Raw genomic sequence first — 21,273 nt, 5'->3', positions numbered from 1 at the left:
AATATTAAGGACAACGTTTATAATTTCGTTTGTATAAAGAGCTCACACATGCAATCATATACACTTTCCTAACTGTACCTACTTCTCGGCGACTCGGTTTAAAACATAATATATCCATCTATTGTATCTGTTTAGTTTTTATATATTATATTATATTATTATGTAACACTATACCTACCTATCTATATTCAAATCAAATTGTAATTTACAATGTGATTGTTGGCGCGAGTTTCTGTTTTTGTAAGATATATATAATATATAATATAATAAATACATAAACTATACAGAGAAGTGGTTTTTTTTACCCCAAATCCTTAAATCGATTAGGTACCTTATATTTACACTCGGTGGTATTATCTCATTATTATTATTAAAGGCCGTCATTTTTTCTCTTGCTATTATCGTCGTTCGTTTTCCACTGAAGGCTACGGGATGTGGGGTAGCTAACTGCAGCTTGGTGGAGGTAACCTGGGCGTGACGCCTGCTCTCTCGAGGCACGCCCATAGGAGCAATAGCAGCAATGGCCGACCATACTCGACAATTATCGTCAGTACAGCATCCCTCATCCCACTCTACCCGGTGGCATCCACTTCATCCCCTTCTATTGCCTACAGGGGGTGCGGGAGTAAGTTGACTGAGAGGAAAAACAATGATGGTGGTGGCCAAAAACATTAAGGCCGAGAGAAGACCACCGCCGTTTACCGCCAGTGTCATAATCAGTGCGAAATCAGCCGCCGTTGTTGTATTATCATCTATATAATATTTTAACATTATTGATAATACCAAGCAAAATAATTTTAATAATAATAACAATAATAATAGTAATAATAATCAAGTTGTTGTGTGTATAATTATGTAGTATAGAGTTAACTGTTAGCAGTAGTGCGAATAATAGTTTTCCAGTGTGGTGAATAAATGTGTATCCTGCGATTAAGGATTATGTTGGATGTTCCTTGTACACCGTAAAAATAAAATAAAAAGGTTTTTCTAAATATTATTTTTATTTAATTTACATTATGTTACAATTGTATATATAATAGCCACCGCTTTATAATATGTATAAATATATTATATTATATTATATTGTGAAATACGTGTGAAAATGTTGCGAAACAAAAGTATTGGCACGCGATTCTTACGGTGGTAACAGCATCTATGATCATCAAATAGGTTTACCTTCAATTTATATTTATTCGTTACTAAAATAAATTTAAATCCATTTTCTATAGATATATTTATCGGTATTTCCTACATTTGGTTTTCATAAAACTAATTTGATGGAGAATACTACTTCTACTGCATTTACAACTGATAATAAATCGTCAAATAAGAATAACGAATTGAAAAATGGGGATAATATTGAAGATTGTCAACAACAGCATCAGAGACGCCAGAGGACTACCGGAAATGGTCGGTGGTGTACCAGCAGTGTTCGATCACGGTCCTCTACATCATTTCTCATACACAATTTACTTATTTCATGTTCGGGTGATGCTAGTGAAGTGCAAACAACTATATCTCCCCCATCACATCCGATAGTAGAACAAGATAACGACAATGAAGATACTAGTAATAATAGTAGCAGCAGTGAAAGCAAAAGTAGAAGTTGTAGTCCACAGGAGATACAGCTATCATCCCCTGTAATGGACGTTAAAGAAGAAAAAGAAGACGATGTTAATGAAATGTACGATGCAGAACACTACAGAATTAAGAGACGTAAATGCACTATTCCTTTTAGAAGGAGAACATCTAAGAACACAGAAAGCAGCAGCACTAATGCTAGCGGCGAAAGTGATATTGAAAAAAGAGAAAGTAAGAAAATCAATAACAATCTAGAATTTTATAAACAATTTTTTGCACGGTTAATACCAACATTTCTTATTTTACAATTAGTAAAATAACTAACAAATTTAAGTTTAAAGTAATCATATTATACTTAGCTAAATTTTTTATTTAAAATTATTTTTTATATACGCTATATCAATCTATATCTATATATCAACATGCAGGTACCGACTTAGTGAATTAGATTAAAGTAACAAAAAAATTTAGGTATTTTGTTTGATTGAAGTAAGTTTAAAATATTATTTATGTTTTAAAGATTTGTTTTCAATACAACAATAGTACCTAGTTGTCTATTTCTGGTACCTACATAATTTAAAACGTAAATTTATAAATCACGTAGGTAACTATTTGATGAATGTGATAGCTAAAAATCATTATTTAATTATAAATTATATAAGGTAATATTATTAATTTAACATTTTATTTTAGATAAAAATTAACAGTAAGTAAATCGTATACACTTGAAAATCAATACAGTTACCTTAATTTTATTACACAAATAGCTAGATTATCTGGCAAGTATACGTGTTATTATTCATTACTTATTACTATTAGTAATACAGGTATTCAGTTAGTCGGGTTTATTAAAGGTCTAAATGTATAGATTACAATAATATTATCCCAATTACAATTTATTTTGAACTATTTTTACCCCATTACTTTGTAGATTTAACCATTTAGAAATAACTTAATTTTGTATACAGGTATCCCAGGAATAATTATAATATTACTTTATTTTTAATCCTTATTGGTTTTATTATAAAAACAAAAATGTTTAGTAAATAATATTTAGGCACCTATACGATTTTCGTAATGGTGGGTATTTATGCTACAAACGTTTAATTCTTAAGACCGATTATTGTTTGTTTATTTTGTAACATCAATTATACATGTATTAATTAATTAACGCATTGGCATTAATGTTAACAGCTGATAAAGAACCAGCATCACCAAAAGTTTCGGCGGAAGATTCACAAATGCAATCAATGCAAACCCAACCACCGCCTATTTCAATATACTTATCCACAGCTATGAATCATCAACATCAACAATCCGTACTACAAACATCAACCCAAACACCTACTTCAACGTCAACCATTCCTGTCTCGTCGTTAAACTTCAGCGTCAACGCCATTCTCAGTGGCGGAGGATGTTCAAATGGACGAAGCAATAGTACTAGTAGCAACTGTAGCACCGGAAGCAACGGGAGCAACGGGTCCAGTGGTTTCGGGTACGGTGGAAAAATGATGCCACATCAACAAAATATTTATGACACTGGTCAACAGCACAGCCAACATTTGGCTTCTGCTGCTTTTTTGCGAATTACAGCTGCAGCTGCAGCAGCTTCCGCTTCATCGCCTTCTGGTAAGTCGAATGTTGCATCTGATTATCTGAATAATAATAGACTATAAAGTAGTGCGATAGTATTTTAACAAACGAATAAAATATATAACTGTATAATGTTTTATAACATGAGTGATTACTAATAAAGTAATAAGTAATAGGTAAAAGAGCAGTACGCAACGATTCGTCGTTTGCAACACATAATATTATTATTAAACTGTGATATTGAAATATTGAATGATTAATAAAGTTATAACTTAAAACTTATAATTATTAATATTGGTATAGGTAGGTAAAGTGTGTAATATTAGGAAGACTTTTAGATATAAAATACTAAACAATATATACAACGGAATACATATTTTATTTTGTACATTTTTTCATATTGTATAGGTAGTAAATTACGTAATAGGTACATAACAATATATATATATATATATAGGTAATATAGTTAATTACCACGTCAAAGAGGCTTCATATTTCATACAATAAATAAATACGTATATAAATGCTTAACATTATAAAGGGACTTTGCGTGCAATGATATTGAAGTATATATTATTATTATGATGATAATGGGCGGGACTTCCGTTCGATCTTCTCTTTTTTCCTTTGCTATAACTTTCATTTTTTTCTTATTCCCCGACCGGGTAGAACGTGGCGTGTTCTTAAATTTATAGCATTAACCGTTTAGTGCTGTCATTCACAGCCCTTTTTGCACATTTATCTCACTCTATACATAATAATAAAAATATCTTATTACAACAACTGTAACAATTATTATTATTATTATTGTAACACACCTATTCATAGTAATATTAATGTACGAATTAGATGCAAAACTGTTAGTTGAAAAACTGACAATAATATTTACTTATAAGTTATAACTAGCGTTCGGATTTGAAAGTAGTATAATCAATAAAAAAAAACATTTAAAATATGAAAAAAATGCCAAAAAAATCATTTAAAAATATACAAAAGCAATTACAAAATTTTCTAAAAAATGTAATAGATTTCAGTTAATTTAACTAGTTTGTATATATAAAAAAAAAAAATAACTGCCATGTACACAAACAATAAATTAACTTGCCATACCAAATACTTTATTGATATCGCCAATAATAAATCCCATTAAAACTAATTTTAAACATTACATCGATAATGCGTCGTCTTCACAAGCTTCTATCGATTTGTTCCATTCATATATATAGAAAACTATAAGGTAATTTATATTAAAACACATACAAATTCAAAAAGAGAAAAAAGTGAAAATGACATTTATAGGTAAAAAAGGCAAAAATAGCAAAAAAAATGTTCACACATTATCTTAGATATTAAATGGAACTCATTTTAATTTAAAAATTATTGATCTATTGTTATCCAAAAAAAGGCATTTTCCTTCAAATCCAAACCCTAACTTATACGAGATTTCACACTAAACTATAATATTTTATTTTCGTTTAAGAGTAAAATATTTTTAATAAATGTCATGATCTTTATTTATTACGATTTTTCGTCAATGATATAGATACAGATAATAAGATATAATATAATAGTAAACACTGCACATCCGACTATAACACTATTAACACTTCTTTGTTTACATAAATGTACGTCGTATATTCGTTCATAATATTATGTACACAATGTACAATCGATTATTTCACTTGGAACAAAATGTAATATAACACAAACACAGCTGAAATATTGCTATTGAAGCTCTTTAGTACTAATAGTAACATAAAACTATTTATACACAATGTTTAAAATTCGATTTAGCTGATTGTATTATATACATATATATGTGCTGTTGCCTGTTAGTCAATCGATATTTGTATAGAGTTACACAGAAATGACACGAAACACCACGGTTATTATAAAGTAAACACTAGGAAAATGAAATATGATTCACTGACATTTTTATTTATATACAGGTCTATGAAATATGTGTATTTAATGTTAAGGTACACAATTATTTCTTGTGTATTATTCATTTATTCAAGAACAATTTTAGATTAAATAATATACCTACCTAAATGAATATAGTCGGTAGGTACTTAGAAATAATACATATTATAATATTAATTATGTAGGTATAGAATGTGAGTTATTTATATAATTACATGTGTACGGTGTACCTATATGAGAATATATTCTGTTAAGAACCACAAATAAATAAATTTTCAATCCTTAGCTATAAAAGTTGAAAATTTTAAATTTGATTCATTTTGTCAAAGCAGTTTCACTGTTTACAAACAGTTACCCAAACGGTGACGACAGGCACAAAAAAAAAAAATTAAAAAAAACACATCATTGTAAAATAATCAATCGCTCCGCTCAGAATCTAAAAGAAAATTATAATTTATATTTAGTATATTATATTTTATTACGTTCAATCATAAATCATAATTTATGAAAAATCATAATTTTTCGTTTAAAATTTGAAGTATACAATTTTGTAAACATTTGAACATTGAGCGCTTTTCAAAAGAGAAGGTGCCTTTCAATATTTTAAATTGATATAAGAACTACTTTTGAGGAACCTTGTAAGAAAATTTCAATAATTTTATCGAAGAATCATATTTATTTTATTAACATAAATAAAAAAACCTGAAAATCTCAACTTTTAATATATACAATATAGTTCAAAAACACCAATAAATAAAAAAAGTGTCTAGGAAATGTTGTAATTAACATTTGGAGAAAATATCGAATCTCTATAATTATTAATTTCTAAATAATTATTACGATTAAAAAAAAAATCAAAATTCATTCTTTCAAATACATTGTTGCATAAATATTCACCCTTTCCCGCTGTTTTTTTTTTTATAATAATTAAGAAGCACCACAGTATTAATTAGATAAAATTGTCTGCCAAACCACCCTTAAAGCTTAATATTGAAAAAAATGTTCTGAGAAAAAAAAAGAAAAATTATAAATTAACAAACACATATCACACATTATTGTAAAACCATCGAATTCCAATTCAACATCATTCCGCTCAGAATTTAAAATAAGAATATTATCCATGATTATCAATTATCATTAAATATTTTAAAAATGTTAGTTTTGCAATATTAGGTTTACCGTATGATGGTTATATAATCACGCAAGGTTTATTTCCTAGAAATTATTGTGTTATCGAATCTCATATATTAAATACATTATACAATATACATAATATAATATATAATATATATATATATATATATATATATATATATATATATATATATATATATATATATATATGAGTATATATCAAGTATAAACGTCACAAATAATATTCTCCTATTTCATTTTGATAGTATAAGACAATTTACTTTATTATTGACCCAGAATCTACACTCCACAAATATCTTATTTGTTATGTTGCGCACTAATTGTGCGTAGGATACCATTAGACAAACATAACCCGGCTAAATTACTTTATACTATTTGTTAAGTATGTTAATTAAAGAGTAAAAGTGATCAACTTGTTTATATACGTAGGTTACTAACTGAATTTTAAGACAGGTTCTCATAATTGTATAATTTTAAAAGTTTTTCAAAGTATACAAAGCATTTTTTTTTGATAACAAATTATATAATAAGTAACTTATTAATAAATTATTAGGTACAATAAAATTCACCCAAAATTTGGTAAATCAATCACTGAAAATATCCGGCTGTTTATTTGTTAATCAAGTGTATAATCGAAGTTTGCTTATATAATATAGCGTGGCATTTAACTATTGGTAATGTAAGAACAGTTACAAATCTCAGAGAGTCAAAGAGTTGTAATTTACTTTAGAGTTTAGATTTAACTTTTTTGATTGTTTTATAATTGTATACATTTTTACAGTATTTACATAATATCTCTGTCGGTTGTCAGCTATAGGTATTTTGCCAGAGAACAATTAGCTCGTTTAAAATAATAAATTTATTTGTTTTCCTTAGTCATTTACATTTTTACAACTTTACAACCAAGATAATAAATACATCTTGTATACAATTATTTTTGTTTTGATATGGTATATCTCCCTATATTATTTAGTATGTATAGAAGTATTTAATATTACAGACTACAATTTTTATTTTTTTTATATATATTATGCTACAAGCAGTATTGAAATGTCATACTTTTATATGACATAGTTATATCAAAAATGATTGAATTTTGTTATATGGAGTATATGATTAATTTCACCAACTAGTTTTTTTCGTAATCAAATTTTATGTTCATAACATCAACAACATGTCAACATGTAACATATTCATCATCCAATAGTATTGAAAAATTCAAAGCATGTATATTTATTGAAATGTACCAATTTTAAATTAAATAAGATATTACCTTTAAAAACTTTAACTATCGGTTATTCGTAGTTAGTTTTTTAACAACGCTGTACATACTTAACAACAAAAACGTTAAATATATGTATACAAAACTTTATTAATCCCCCTTAATTTCACCGTAAATGTCATGTACTCAATAATTCTGTTATTGCGATCACCACAGGTTAACACTGTGTTATATTATTTTTGGACAATTTTGTTACCTGTAAGATAGGTAAATACCTATAGGTATTTACTATTTCTTACAAGATTTTTTATAACATTTCTATTAAAAAAACCTGTTTCTTAAAACGTATAATTTGGATTCATGCGACCCACATGCATATGTGCATCCACATCAATAATCTATGGAAGAGTCACGAACATGTTCTTTTCATAGTAAATTCCATATTTTAAGGCAACAATGTGCGTTCCTGGGAATTGATTTGGTGGCTTACATGGCTTTCAGTGGCGAATCTAGGATTTTTTGATGGTGGGTACTATGATGATAATAAAGATCCTCGTCTTTCAACTTCGGGTTAGAAACAAATTTAACCTATTTGTTGGTAGTTGGTAGTCTACATCTGTAGTCTACAATTAATGAGTTTAGTTCTACGTGATAACTGTTAACTGAGTAATTTATAATAAAAAAAAAAGTTCAATATGCTTCAACCCTCAAGCTCCCGCCCTAAATCCGCCACTGATCGCTTTTATGTGTTTTACACTTTATTTTGTTTTATAGATTAAAAAATTCTTTTAAAATAATATAACGCAGTGTTATAACTTGTCACTTGTGGTAGTTGCAATAACAGAATAGCTTTTATCGGAAATAAGTATAAGTAGCGGTAGCTGCGATAATACATATGCGATAGTACTCGATTAAATTATTTTTGCACAAATTAGTATATCCCAAAGATAGTCATAAATAGTGGATCGGCAATCCCTATACTAAACACCCAAGGAGCAGCGTTCCCGAAGTTTCGGTAGGTATATACCATTGTTACTAGTAAGTAGTAGCAGTGTTGGGTAAATTACTTTTAAAAAGTAATGAAATTACGTTACTCGTTGCTTCAAATATTTTTATTTAAATTACATTTGCGTTACCTAAAATTATTTTTATCACGTTACGTTACTTTTTCATTAATAAAGTAATGTGTTACAAATAACGTTACTTTTTTTTATCATTTTTTTTAACCATATTCAATTCATAAGATTCAATTATTATGTATATATTTTCCAATCATAGACCTAGTGATAATAGACCTATTTTAGTATTATGTACAAATTTACAATCATCTCACCTATATATTCAATAGTCATGTCATAAATCATAATTAATTTTTATTACATTTTATTTTTAAACCGAACTCTTTTCTTTCTACTAATAAAATGATAACATTTATTCCTGGAATGTTTAGTAATATTGTTAACTATAATAATTATCGGAATTAAAAATAAATATGATTGATTTTTAATTTTTCTAGGATATCCTATACCTGTAATACATTCAAAACTATTATTTTAATAACGTGGGAAATACCGCGTTATAGTGCGTTACTTCATAGAAATTACTTTTCAAAAGTAATTTTGTTACAATTGCGTTACTTTAAGTAAAATGTAATGAAATTACTGCTGCGTTAGGTACTGAAAAAGTAATTGCGTTACAGTAATTAGTAATTTTCGTTACGTTACTACCCAACACTAAGTTGTAGTACCCAATAGGTAACCATTCTAATGTAACCATTTCTACCTTTCTATTGTACTAATAATTGTTATCAAATAAATAAAATGTATTACTTGCTGTTTGAATTTTGAACTATTGGGTTATTTGACATTTTGAAGTTTGAACAGAAGTATATTTACATATTGTTACCAATATTATAAAAGTACAGTGCTGAATGATGGCCTATCCATCATAATTTATATTATCTATGCCCTATGGACTGTATATCCATATAATATCACAATAATAATTATTGCACAACAGTCAACAAGTGACATCCAATAACAGTACTGACTCAGGACCTCTTGAAATTATACTTTGAATACTTAGGTATAGGTCTATGTTTATTGATATTTCATTAAGACTGCATAATATTAGGTACCTACACATGAGTTTTTTTTTTAAAAGTAGACTTGCTACTACGATGGTTATTATTCTTATTTTTAGGTCCAATGTTTTACCATCACCATCATCTCGCTTCAGTCGCTGCTCTCCACCATCACCAACAACAACAACAACAACAACAACAGCAACAACAACAACAGCAGCAGCAGCAATTACACCAAAACCGAGTACACGCGGTAACCTGCAGTCCGTCGCCAACACCTCCACCGTCTTGTCTACCAGCCGCCGCATCCAACACACCGCCCACTTGCACCTTCTTGACGGACGTCACCAGCACAGTGACCACTGCTCCACAGCCTGCACAATCTCTCCGGACCATTGCCAAGCCCATCGCACGCAGGCCCACCAACGCCACGAATCCCAATGTGGGCTCCAACGGGAATCTCCACAACTCCGCATTGTTGCCGATTGCCGCCGCAAATTTGGCGTCCAACGGACCATCGAGCAGCGGCGGCGGTCTGGCGAACAACGCCAACGAGAGTGCTGGCAGCGGCGGCTCAAGCGTCTGCAATTCCACCGCACTGTCGAACACGTCCACTTCATCTTCTACTAATCCCGGTAATGATAGCATATTAATATTATAATTTCTTATAGAGATTAATTATTGTATATTATATTCACCGTAATTACTTACTATAATAATTATACCTATATTATTTACATATATATTATATCATAATATATTATAGCTGCTGCTGGGCCAACGTCAGACCGTATAAAATGATTAATTACTTAAATTTTGTTTAAAGTAATTTGTAATCTTCACCGTTAATGATGTATAGTATATCATATTATAATATATTATATAAAGTACATAGCGATGATGGTGGTAGTGGCTGGCATTGGTAGTAGTGTACCTATAACAGAAAGTTTGTTGTTTCTGTTAGTTTGTTACCATAACTTTAGAAAAAAAAACAAAAACTAATAATAATATAATTTCCCGTTGACCCGGAAAAATGTTTTTCTCAAATGGTGCGATCCTTTCGAAGGTGCCAAAAAACATAAACCTCGTACAATAATCATTAATCATAAAATAATCGTTTGTCTAGAGAGTTCGTTGAGGGGGTAAGTGAATGTTGCACAGTTGCTAACAATAATAATTTCTCTTATAATTACCACCTACTATCGTATTTACGGCTATGATATACATATATAAATATATAATTATTTCATTACTTATATCGTTATTATAAAGTTTGAGCACCGTAAATCAAAAACAGACTAGCAATATGCGATCTACGTGGATATGTTTTTGACGAATGATACCACGCGTTAAAATAGATCGTTAAACGCATTCGCGTACGTCGTAAACATAAACTCGTACAGTCGCGTCTACAGCGACTGGCCGACACGTGCCGCCGGCCTCCGTTCGACTGAAATGTCATCGGCAGCACATGCAGCAACACAGCAGTATAATATGCACCAACTAACAGCAATTCGTATAATCATATAATATAATATATTTTATTATTACATTGCATTTTAAACGACCATAATCGTTGGTCTAATCGCCGTGTATTATTTATTATTTGTTCTATATAATATATATATATACGCATACGATAAGGTACCTGCCTATTATAAAAGCAAAAAATAAAAAATAATAATAATCAATAAAATTATAACGAGAACTTGGGAGTTGTATAAGAGAGTATAATAAATATAGAGACGAATTTGAGAAGAATGGAAAAATAAGGAAAATAATATAGAATGCGCGAACAAGAGAAATAACCGACTTCACCCCGTCCCGGCGCAGTGTAATCGAGTGCTGTGATTCCAACCAACCCCTCGCTCCATATTGCTGTTGTTCTAATACACCTCCCCAGTTCCGCCAGCAAACTCATTCGCCGCCGCCAACCCCTGGGCGAACCTGTCAAACGCACGCGCTACACACTACCCTCAGCACTACCCTTGTTCCCATCTCTCTTTTCCACTCACTTATTATAATATATTTAATAATCCAATGCAGCCGCAAAAAAGGGACCCTTCCGCCGTATTCTTCTTACTATTGAAGTCAGTTGCACACACTGCCCACCGATTAGTGTTGTTGTCGTTATTAGCGTCTGTTGCACCGGATTGCATTTCTGTTTTTTTTTTTTATATAATATAGTATATATATTTCGACGTCCCCTTCTTTATACAATAATAAAAAATAATAATAATAAATAATTAAAAATCATCTACTATAACGTAGACGATAGCTGTGTAACATTCTGCTGGCCGGCATAATATCATAGGTCCGTGACTAAAATGCGTATAACACTTGAATTATTTTAAGGATAAAAATTATTATTATTATTATTATTATTATTGCAACACGTGCTGTTGGCGGCGCGAATATTGTCGCCCTGCTCTTTGCTGCAATGTGGCGTCGACGTAACGCAGTAATAATCATAATAAGATGAGAAGGTAACAGCTGTGGCTGCTTATATTATTATTAACACCGTCTCTGCGGTTATTTATTATTATTTATTTATACACTGACTAGTCGGGTTAAACAATGGCAATATTTTGGAAAATATAGAGTTGCAAGCTTGCAGTCCATTCGCTCTCCCAAGCTGCTTGTTGTTATGTACATTTATACTTACATTTAAAAAGCAAAACGTTATGTACAAATTAATCTAAAAAGAAAAAAAATACAAACGATTTATATTACCATATAGTAGGTTATATTGTTGGCTTTACATACAGTTTCATTTAACACATTAAAGGTATATGGTAGGTATTTATATAACCATTACAGGGTACCTACTGATTGGTTTGTAAAAAGTTACTTGACTTTTTTCCAAACTCTTTAAATCATATTTATGTGTAAATATGTAATAATATATAATATCTAATATACACGAAATAAATACGTAAAACCAATTACTCCTGCTGCAGTGCTGCCACTAAAATTGAACAGTCATTGATTTGATTGATTTTTTGTGACGCTTATAGGTACTTATATATAAAAATAAAATGTAGATTATATGATTCAATATTTTGAATTTCTTACTTCTAAAATATATTGGATTTAAAGTTAGGTATATATTTTTTAGATATACTTAGTTAGTAATGACAACTTAACAAACTAAATTGATACTTTTGGCCTTCGGGAAGTACTTATTTATTTACTAAATAATCGTCAATAATGCACATACATTTTATACTAGTTATAAATATTTTTTTCCCAAAAAATGTTTAGGTCCAGGACGACCAAATGCCGCTGGAACAAACAGGTTCCCTATGGTACACCCTCAGTACAATTATCGCCATCATTTAGCTCATCAACATCCTCACACTCATCATGAAATCCTCATGATGCAATCCCGATCAAATGGAGTATCTAGTTCCAATAACGGAACATCGAACTCTCTGGCTTCCGTTCCTCCGTCGCCTTTTTCGTCTTCCACCACGTGGCCTTATAGTGGGGGATCCAGTGCAAACGGAGGAGGATCTGTACATATAACCGGAACGACTGCACATCATCATAGAATTACGCCGTTGCACCATCATCAGCATCATCCGTCAGCAACAACCATGCTATTAATGAGCACTAACAACAACACCTTAAACGTGATGAATGGTGTAGTGGTTGGTGGAAATAACAGGGGGAAACCACGGAGGGGCATGATGCGACGGGCCGTGTTCTCTGACGCGCAACGGAAGGGTTTGGAACGTCGGTTTCAGGTGCAAAAGTATATCAGCAAACCGGATAGAAAGCGATTGGCTGACAAGTTATCGTTAAAAGATTCACAGGTAATTTAAAATAAATATTTGTATTTTACGTAAAACATTAGGTAGTATTAAACATTTATTTTTGGGAAGGTAGAGATTTTTAGCAACATTTTGTCTATTGCCTCCGGAGTCAAATTTTCTAAATATCGGTGTTTATATTTCTATAAAAACGATTTACTTATTAATTATTATTTATTTGTTCTAAAGACAGTGTTGTAATTATTATTAGTCAATGCACACATATAATTAACTATAATAATAAGTAAAGAGTAAAATTTACTGATCGTTGTCATTATTTTTGTGAACGATCATCAGTAGGTATTCTATTAAATTTCAGCTATTTAAACTATTTAATGCCTTAACTTTACATTTGCATACTTAAATATTTATATGAGAACAATCGCTTGCATTCTAGCTGATTCTACATTTATAAAATGTTTAATAGTAATTATTCTTGTTCTGCGAAGAAAACTATTTTAACGTGGTGTCGCGTTTATATGTTTTTCATAAATCTTCGTATAGTTATATTACAATTTCAGACAAGAACTATTGACTCTAGAACGGTGTACAAATATTCAAAAGTTTATTGAAAGTCTAGAAAGTTAGATGAGTGTCTGGGAAGTTAAGTGGAAGTTTATAGGATATGTCAATATGAAATTATTTGTCAATGGATATTAAACCGCTTAACATAAGTGTCCCTATAAAAAAATATGTACTGCCATATGGGTACAGTGTACTCCTATATAATACAGTGGTGGATAAATCCTAGTCTGATGGGGGTGGGGGTGAATTTCAAATCCACAGAGAAACGCTTATGCAATATTGCTACGCCTCTTCCTCAATTGTTTTAATTCAAAGGTATTTGTGGAGGGTCAGGTTATAGAGATAAAGGGCGGAGACTTTGTAATCTTGTAATCTTACGAAGTGGAAAATACAAGAGCGCCCTCAGGATAAAATCCAACCAGGGGCAAGATGAAAATTACTTATAAATTATAATTTAATATTAATTATAATGATATATCAATATTATATCAAGTGCAATCACTAAACAATAATTGCAAGAGTTTTTAATTATACGATGGCTTTGCTATGGCCACAGGGCGTTAAGTACGGAAACGATTTTTGTTTTTAACGGATGCTTCTCCGTATAGTCTTAAAGTTAGAAAAATTCCAACAACATTTTAGCAATGGACGAATACTATTCTAACAATTTCGAAAAAATTAAGGAAGTTATTTCAATTATTGATTCAGATACTGCGCAATTGCTATTACAAAAGCTACTGATAATAACCATGATCATTTAGCCTATATTATTTCCAAAAATTGTTGTTTTTTGGTTAAAGTAATAAAAAAATTAGAAATATCAAATCTAACAATAATTGAAAATCTTGCGGTAGTAGAAAATGCAGCGAACAAATTAAATGAAGTTCAAGGAGAATCCAGAGCTATAATAAAAAACTACATAGGTACTCGCTAAAAACTCCATAATATGTACACTGTATCCAATTGTTTCCAAGCGAAGACAATAATGAAGATGATTAGATGAATAATCATTGATTAATAAATACAATTTTAAAAATGTATATAATAAACCTATAATATCTTCAATAGGTACTTTTTGTCTTTTGACTTTTGTATATGATTATTGATAAATAATTAAATTAATTAATTGAGTTTGTAAAATATTTCATGTATTTAATAGGAACATATTTTGGCAAAAAAAAACATAAATATTTACATATGTTGACTTTTTTTATTACATACAAACCACGCCCTATAAAATACAAGTAGGTATCTACGTCCTACATGCAGATAAGAATCCCCAGATGGGCAATGGCCACTCTTGCCTTTCCCTGCGGGTGCCCTTGGATATTTTGAAATGCTTGAATTTTGTTTAAATTTGATTTCTCAACCAATCCTCAAAGTTGAATCCCATACTATTTGTTTTTAGAAATGTTTTAGATATTAGTAGTTTAGTTTTAAAAGTAGTAAATTAATTGTTCTTTGAGAGTATACGATTTTTAGTGAGTGGCAATGAGCGTTAATCCTAATAGTCTCATCTTCATATTATAATTGCGTGAAGGTTCTTCTAACTGCCATAATATTTTCTTATATCCAACAATCTTTTATTATGTATGATGTTGTTTGAATGTCATTCGTATTTCAAATGAGTATATGACATTATGAAGTACACGCCCCACTTTCAGCTCTTGTAGTCCAAAATTGTTTTCATAATTTTTAATTTTTATTACCTATTCAAACATTAACTGTTTTAAATTCTAAGCGGAGCGATGAATGTATTGATTTTACAATGATATGTGTTTTTTTTTGTGTCTGTCATCACCTTTTAGGACAGTAAAAGTGCATGGATTTTCTTCAACCGTAACTTTTCTGGTAGGAAAGTGAATCTAGTTGGTACTTTGGGGGTCAAAAGTAAACAATTCCCAGTAGTCTTCAAAAGCGACTTGAAAAACAAAAGAAAAATTAAGGAAAATCGGGAATTTTTACGCAAAATATTTTTTCGAGAAAATCGATTTTAGTTTTTGGTGCAATTCTAAAACAAATGACCGTAGGTACCTACATGCAATTTTAACTGAATGTTTATATTAGCATTTTCTATACACGATAACATTTTGACTTATTTTGAGCAGTTTACGGACATTTTAAGTTTCCAATTTTTTAGTTTTTTTTCTATAAATATCATTAAAATTTTATTTGTTGGTTAAAAAAGCTTGACAATTTAATAGAAGACTTCTGATATATTGTTTCAGATGAAAACAATTAAAAATCCTTAGTCACAGTTTTTATTTATAAGCATTTAAAGTTTAAATCTCGACAAAATACGAAAAAATCACAAAAATTAGCAAATTAATTTGAGTTGAAAATTCATAAAAATTTTTCTTTTTAAATCTAAGATTTTAAAATGTAATACAAAATTATCCGTATCCATAAGTTTGTCTACCTTTATCAAAAAAAAATGTCTACAAGAAAGTCAAATTAAATTTTTATGAGCTTTTGAAATTCATATTTTTACATTTGATATTCACTCGATTTCTCATGTAACGATTTTGCTATTTTGTTGTTATTCAAAAACGAATGACTGTAGATACTTGAAAATTTCATTGAATGTTTATATTATGTTTTTATGTTTGTATTTTCTATACACCATACAATTTTGAAAATAATTTGACTATTAATGAGCTGTTTACGGACATTGTCAGTTTTCAATTTTTATTTGTTGGGTAAAAAAGCGTGAAAAATTAATGCAAGGCTGATATATTGTTACAATAGCAGTTGGAAAATATTAAAAATACAAAGGCACAATTTTTTTTGTAAGCAAGTTCAAATGTTACAAAATTTATCAAATTTATAATTTAATAATTATTTTGTAGTTAAACATTTATAAAATGTTCAACTTTTATAGCTAAGGATTGAAAATTTAAAACAAGCCTCCGCGTAAATAGGTTATATATAAATTACTTTATTCACAATAATATCGTCAAATATACTTGGTAATATCATAGGCTGACTTACCGTTTTCGCTCAGAATCGTTTTTCTTGTATAATGATATTATATCATTGAATTCAAATTTAACACCATCCATTACAGTAACCCACTTGTAACCTACTGTACTTATCTACTGTACCTACTTATCCACATTTTTGTTGTCGTCTGTGTACGCTATAAGTAGTCGAAATAATGCTTCAATTTTCAATTTCAGTACCTTTTCCGGTGGGAAAGTGAATCTAATTAGTGCATTGAGGAGTTGACTGGTAAAATTCCAAGTAGTTTTCAAAAGCACCGAAAAAAACAAAAACTAAGGAAAAACTGAAAATTTTACCCAAAATCAATTTTTTTATGTAATTTAAAAAAAAATTACTGTGAGTAGAAGGTACACGACAAAGAACTTGAAAATGTAATACAAAGTACTCGTATCTTTTTGTTATTGAAAATTAAGAAGTTTAAAAAAAAAGAAATAAAAAAGTTGAGCGTAAATCACAAATAGTTTCTTATGAGCGTCTAAAATTTGAATTTTGACAAAATTGTTCAAAATAACGAAAATTTGCATATATGTAATTTTGAGTTAGAAATTCATAACAATTTTAATTTTTATATTACCTAAGGTTTGAAAATATAACACAATATTCCTCATAAGTTTGTCTACCTTTCGATTAAATTGAATTTAAAGGTTTAAATTAAATTTGTACTAATGTTTTATATTCATATTTTACAGTGACCCACTTGTAACCTACTGTACAGTAGAGTGACAACCAGTTGTCTACTTTTTTTAAAATAGTGAAGTTTTGTGCTATTGTAAAGTTATAACAAGATGACGATCAACATTAAAAAAGAAATTATGCTTACAGACATTGTGACAATAACCACAAGCATTTTACTTATTAATTATTATAAGTTTTTTGTAAAATTATGGGTGATATATTGTTGAACAGAAAAAAATGTAGGTAATTTAATGTGGGTAATGTGATTTATATAGTGAAAAATGTTTATTGGTATATCGGGGTTATAACAAATTATCGGTTCAAAAACCAACTGTCAAATTAAGCGGCACTGACAGATACCCTATTTTCACAAGGATAAACTATACTCACTTTACTTTAATAAATACATAAAAACAAACTTATCACTGGCATCTATGACCTATAGGTAACCTATATAGAACAACTATTTTCATAAACTTGGAAATGAAATGATAAAGTATTGATCTTACAAAGTTGCAACTATATAATATTAACTATTAGTTTGAAAATAAATTAGGTTAGAATGGTCATGAAATATTATTTTGTAATAATATTATTTCTACTAGATAATAACAACTCTTTAATAGGTAAGCATTTGGAATAATTTTAAAAAAATATGTAGGTACTAGTTGGTAACTAGGTACTTATTGCATGTATAAAAAAATACGACATATTGGATTTAAAAAAAAAGTGTTAGAAACTTATCCAATTCATTGACAACAATAACAAAATATCCTATACCTATTTTGAATAAGTTATACATACAAACAGTTATAACACGTGCACATAATGTAAATCATCAAGTAGCGGGGGTAAAAGAGTCAACATTTGGAGAGAAGCGTGGGGTTATAGTTCCATCCAAAAGTGGTATTCCAAAAGTTCGTAATAAATCCTACCTTTTTAAAAAATGTTAGTGTAAACAAAATATAAATTAAAATAGCAAATAACATTTTAACAAATGTATATATAACTACACCAAATTATAACATAGTGCCGACTGCCGATTATAAATTTATACTAACTTTGGTCTCAGTACTTAATACTCGCCATATGTGAATATTATACTCTACAAATATTTATTGAATAATATCCGGAGGACAGAAAATACCAAAATGTGTTGGTGTTGTATGTACCTAACTTGTAAACCATATAATAATGTTATTCAAACACATAATTTGCCACTTCCGAAACTACAAGAACACCAGAGCCAACTTCAAAATATCCCACATCCTCCATGAAGCATTAGGCTCTCGATCCAGACAAAATCAAATCTGTCTTTAAATTCCTAAAATTATCAAAATTGTACAGTATAATTTAATACCAATGTATTGTTATGAATTTGTTATACATGCTAGTATACTACTCACCTATCTGCTTCTTTCAAATGTTCATAATATGCCTACAATTTATTATTATATACTTTTTCCATGTAAATATTATTTAAATTTCAAAAGGCCAATTATTATCTTTGTTGTTGTGGTTTCACTAAAAAAAAAAAGTAATAATAATAAAATAATAATGTTATTAATATTAGTTATTGCGGACTATATAGGCAGGGCGTGAAGGAGGTCGAGTTTTTCGCTTTACTTGGATTGTTCACTGTTGAAACCATTCAATTAGAAATTTGATAATGCGCTTATACAATACGTCAGTACCTATAAAACATAATATGGTACGTAGGTACCTACACTATTATTGTAAATCATTTAATGGAGTGAGCTTTGAACATCAATATATAATGCCTATGTAAGCTACAACAATTAACAACTTAAAATCTATTGTTAAATTTGATATATATGTAGTATTATAATTATAGTATACACCAGTACACCACGGACCAAGATTAAAGATTAAAATTAAAATTAATTAATTAAAACTCAGCGTGTGATGTATGGGGTGATATTCTATTTAACGTTAGAGACTATACTTCAAACAATACTGTCGTTTTTGAATATTTTTCTTTTATATCATTTGAAACTATTACAAAATAATATTTTTTGCTCATCTATAAATTTTAAATACTTATAAAAGTTATAACCCACAAACTACTCGTCCAAAATTTTTATACATCTAAGTACATTTGGAGGGACATTCAAGTTTAAAACTGTGATAGGATTGCCTTCATTAATATCTTATATGAAATCCCCACCAATTTCGTGACTGAAAATTTCGATTAAAATACATTTAATCATTACGTATAGGTAAAGATATGGTTCCAAAACCGTCGGATGAAGTGGCGCAACACTAAGGAACGGGAACTACTGGCGGCCGGCACGGGTTGTCGCGAACAAACGTTGCCGACGAAGAACAACCCCAACCCGGACCTGAGCGACGTGACGACGACGTCCACAGCAGCGTCCAATAGTAGCGCACCGCCGTCTTCGTCAACGGCGGCAACAACGCCGACCGCGGGACCCGGAGCGGTGACGTCGGCGACACCAACGTCGGCATCCGGCCAACAGGACAAAAAAAATACCAACGGAATAAAAAACCACCATCAACATCCACATCACCATCAGCAGCAGCAGCAGCAACAGCATTCGGTCCAACAGAAGCAGATACAACAGAAGAAGATCAACGTGGCGGTGGATCAGATGCTGCTGAACAGAGGCGGCGGTGGCAGTGGCGGTGGTGGCGGGTCACTAGTCGTCAGGCAGCAGCAAGTGTTGTAGTATAATAATAATTACAATAATAATATCAATTTAATAATAATAATAATAATAATTATAATAATAATATATAATACGTATATATTATTAACAGAGATATAATAATATTGTTGTATTATTTTACATAATGTTATATAATATATATTATGTATTTATGTATAAATCACTTTATTATGATAATTTATTATATACCTATATCTAATGCATTCATTATAATAATAATAATATTAATAATACGTGCCATGACGAATAAAAATTTCCCATATTGAAATATTAAAATCATTGTTTGAGCGCTTTTTTTGTTGTTTTTCGATACCTATTCTAATGGAAAACGCAGCAGTAAATATAATCATATGTCAAAACGTGCAGCAGCGATGATATCGTGTACGGGTATATTGAACACAAAAGGAAAAATTAATTATCGCATAGATATTCCATAATGGACTGACTGTAGGTACTATTATGAATTTTTCTCTTCATCATTATTATCCGTACCATTTTTTTACACTTTAAATCTCCACAATCGAAGGACCACGCGTTATGTGTATATTATATATAGGTATATAAACAGGCGTATAATATAATAATATTTTTATAGGTACTATCGAATGGTGGAAAATGGGAACATAACATGTGGGAAAGTGAATAAAGGGGCGGGAAAAAAATACCCAATAATAAAATATATTATATATAGTTGGGCGAATAAAACCCGTGGAGTCGGTTGACAAACGAACGCAATCGCGGGAGAGAGCGAGAAAAAAAACTCGTCTCCTCCTCCGAGAAACATGAAATAGAGGTAAATTTTTTTCCGACGACCTTTCCCCCCGTCCCTGCAGGGACATAACATATATATAATAATATGACAAAAACAGAAGTACCAGTGCTAAAGTATTAAATATATATATATATATATATGTAGGCAGGTATACGACGGAATGAGAAAAAAGAGGACGGATGGAGAATTGATGCCGGCATAAGAGCTGCGCAGAG

The 21,273-nt window shown here is 30.0% G+C and overlaps 1 protein-coding gene across 1 annotated transcript; it reads left to right on the top strand.

The window, feature by feature from the left end:
• The first annotated feature begins 559 nt into the window (after positions 1 to 559).
• On the top strand, positions 560 to 20,541 carry LOC132936601 (protein bunched, class 2/F/G isoform-like). Its single transcript, XM_061003357.1, has 6 exons — positions 560 to 981; positions 1,230 to 1,812; positions 2,776 to 3,210; positions 9,677 to 10,192; positions 12,822 to 13,375; positions 19,816 to 20,541. The coding sequence occupies exons 2-6, from the start codon at positions 1,278 to 1,280 to the stop codon at positions 20,284 to 20,286; spliced, it is 2,511 nt and encodes an 836-aa protein (XP_060859340.1). The 5' UTR covers positions 560 to 981; positions 1,230 to 1,277; the 3' UTR covers positions 20,287 to 20,541.
• Positions 20,542 to 21,273: the final 732 nt, after the last annotated feature.

This window comes from Metopolophium dirhodum, chromosome 1 (genome assembly GCF_019925205.1).
Source record: "Metopolophium dirhodum isolate CAU chromosome 1, ASM1992520v1, whole genome shotgun sequence".
In the NCBI taxonomy this organism is placed as follows: domain Eukaryota; kingdom Metazoa; phylum Arthropoda; class Insecta; order Hemiptera; family Aphididae; genus Metopolophium; species Metopolophium dirhodum.
The sequence above is the reverse complement of the archived record's forward strand: the minus strand, read 5'-3'. Positions and strand labels throughout refer to the sequence as shown.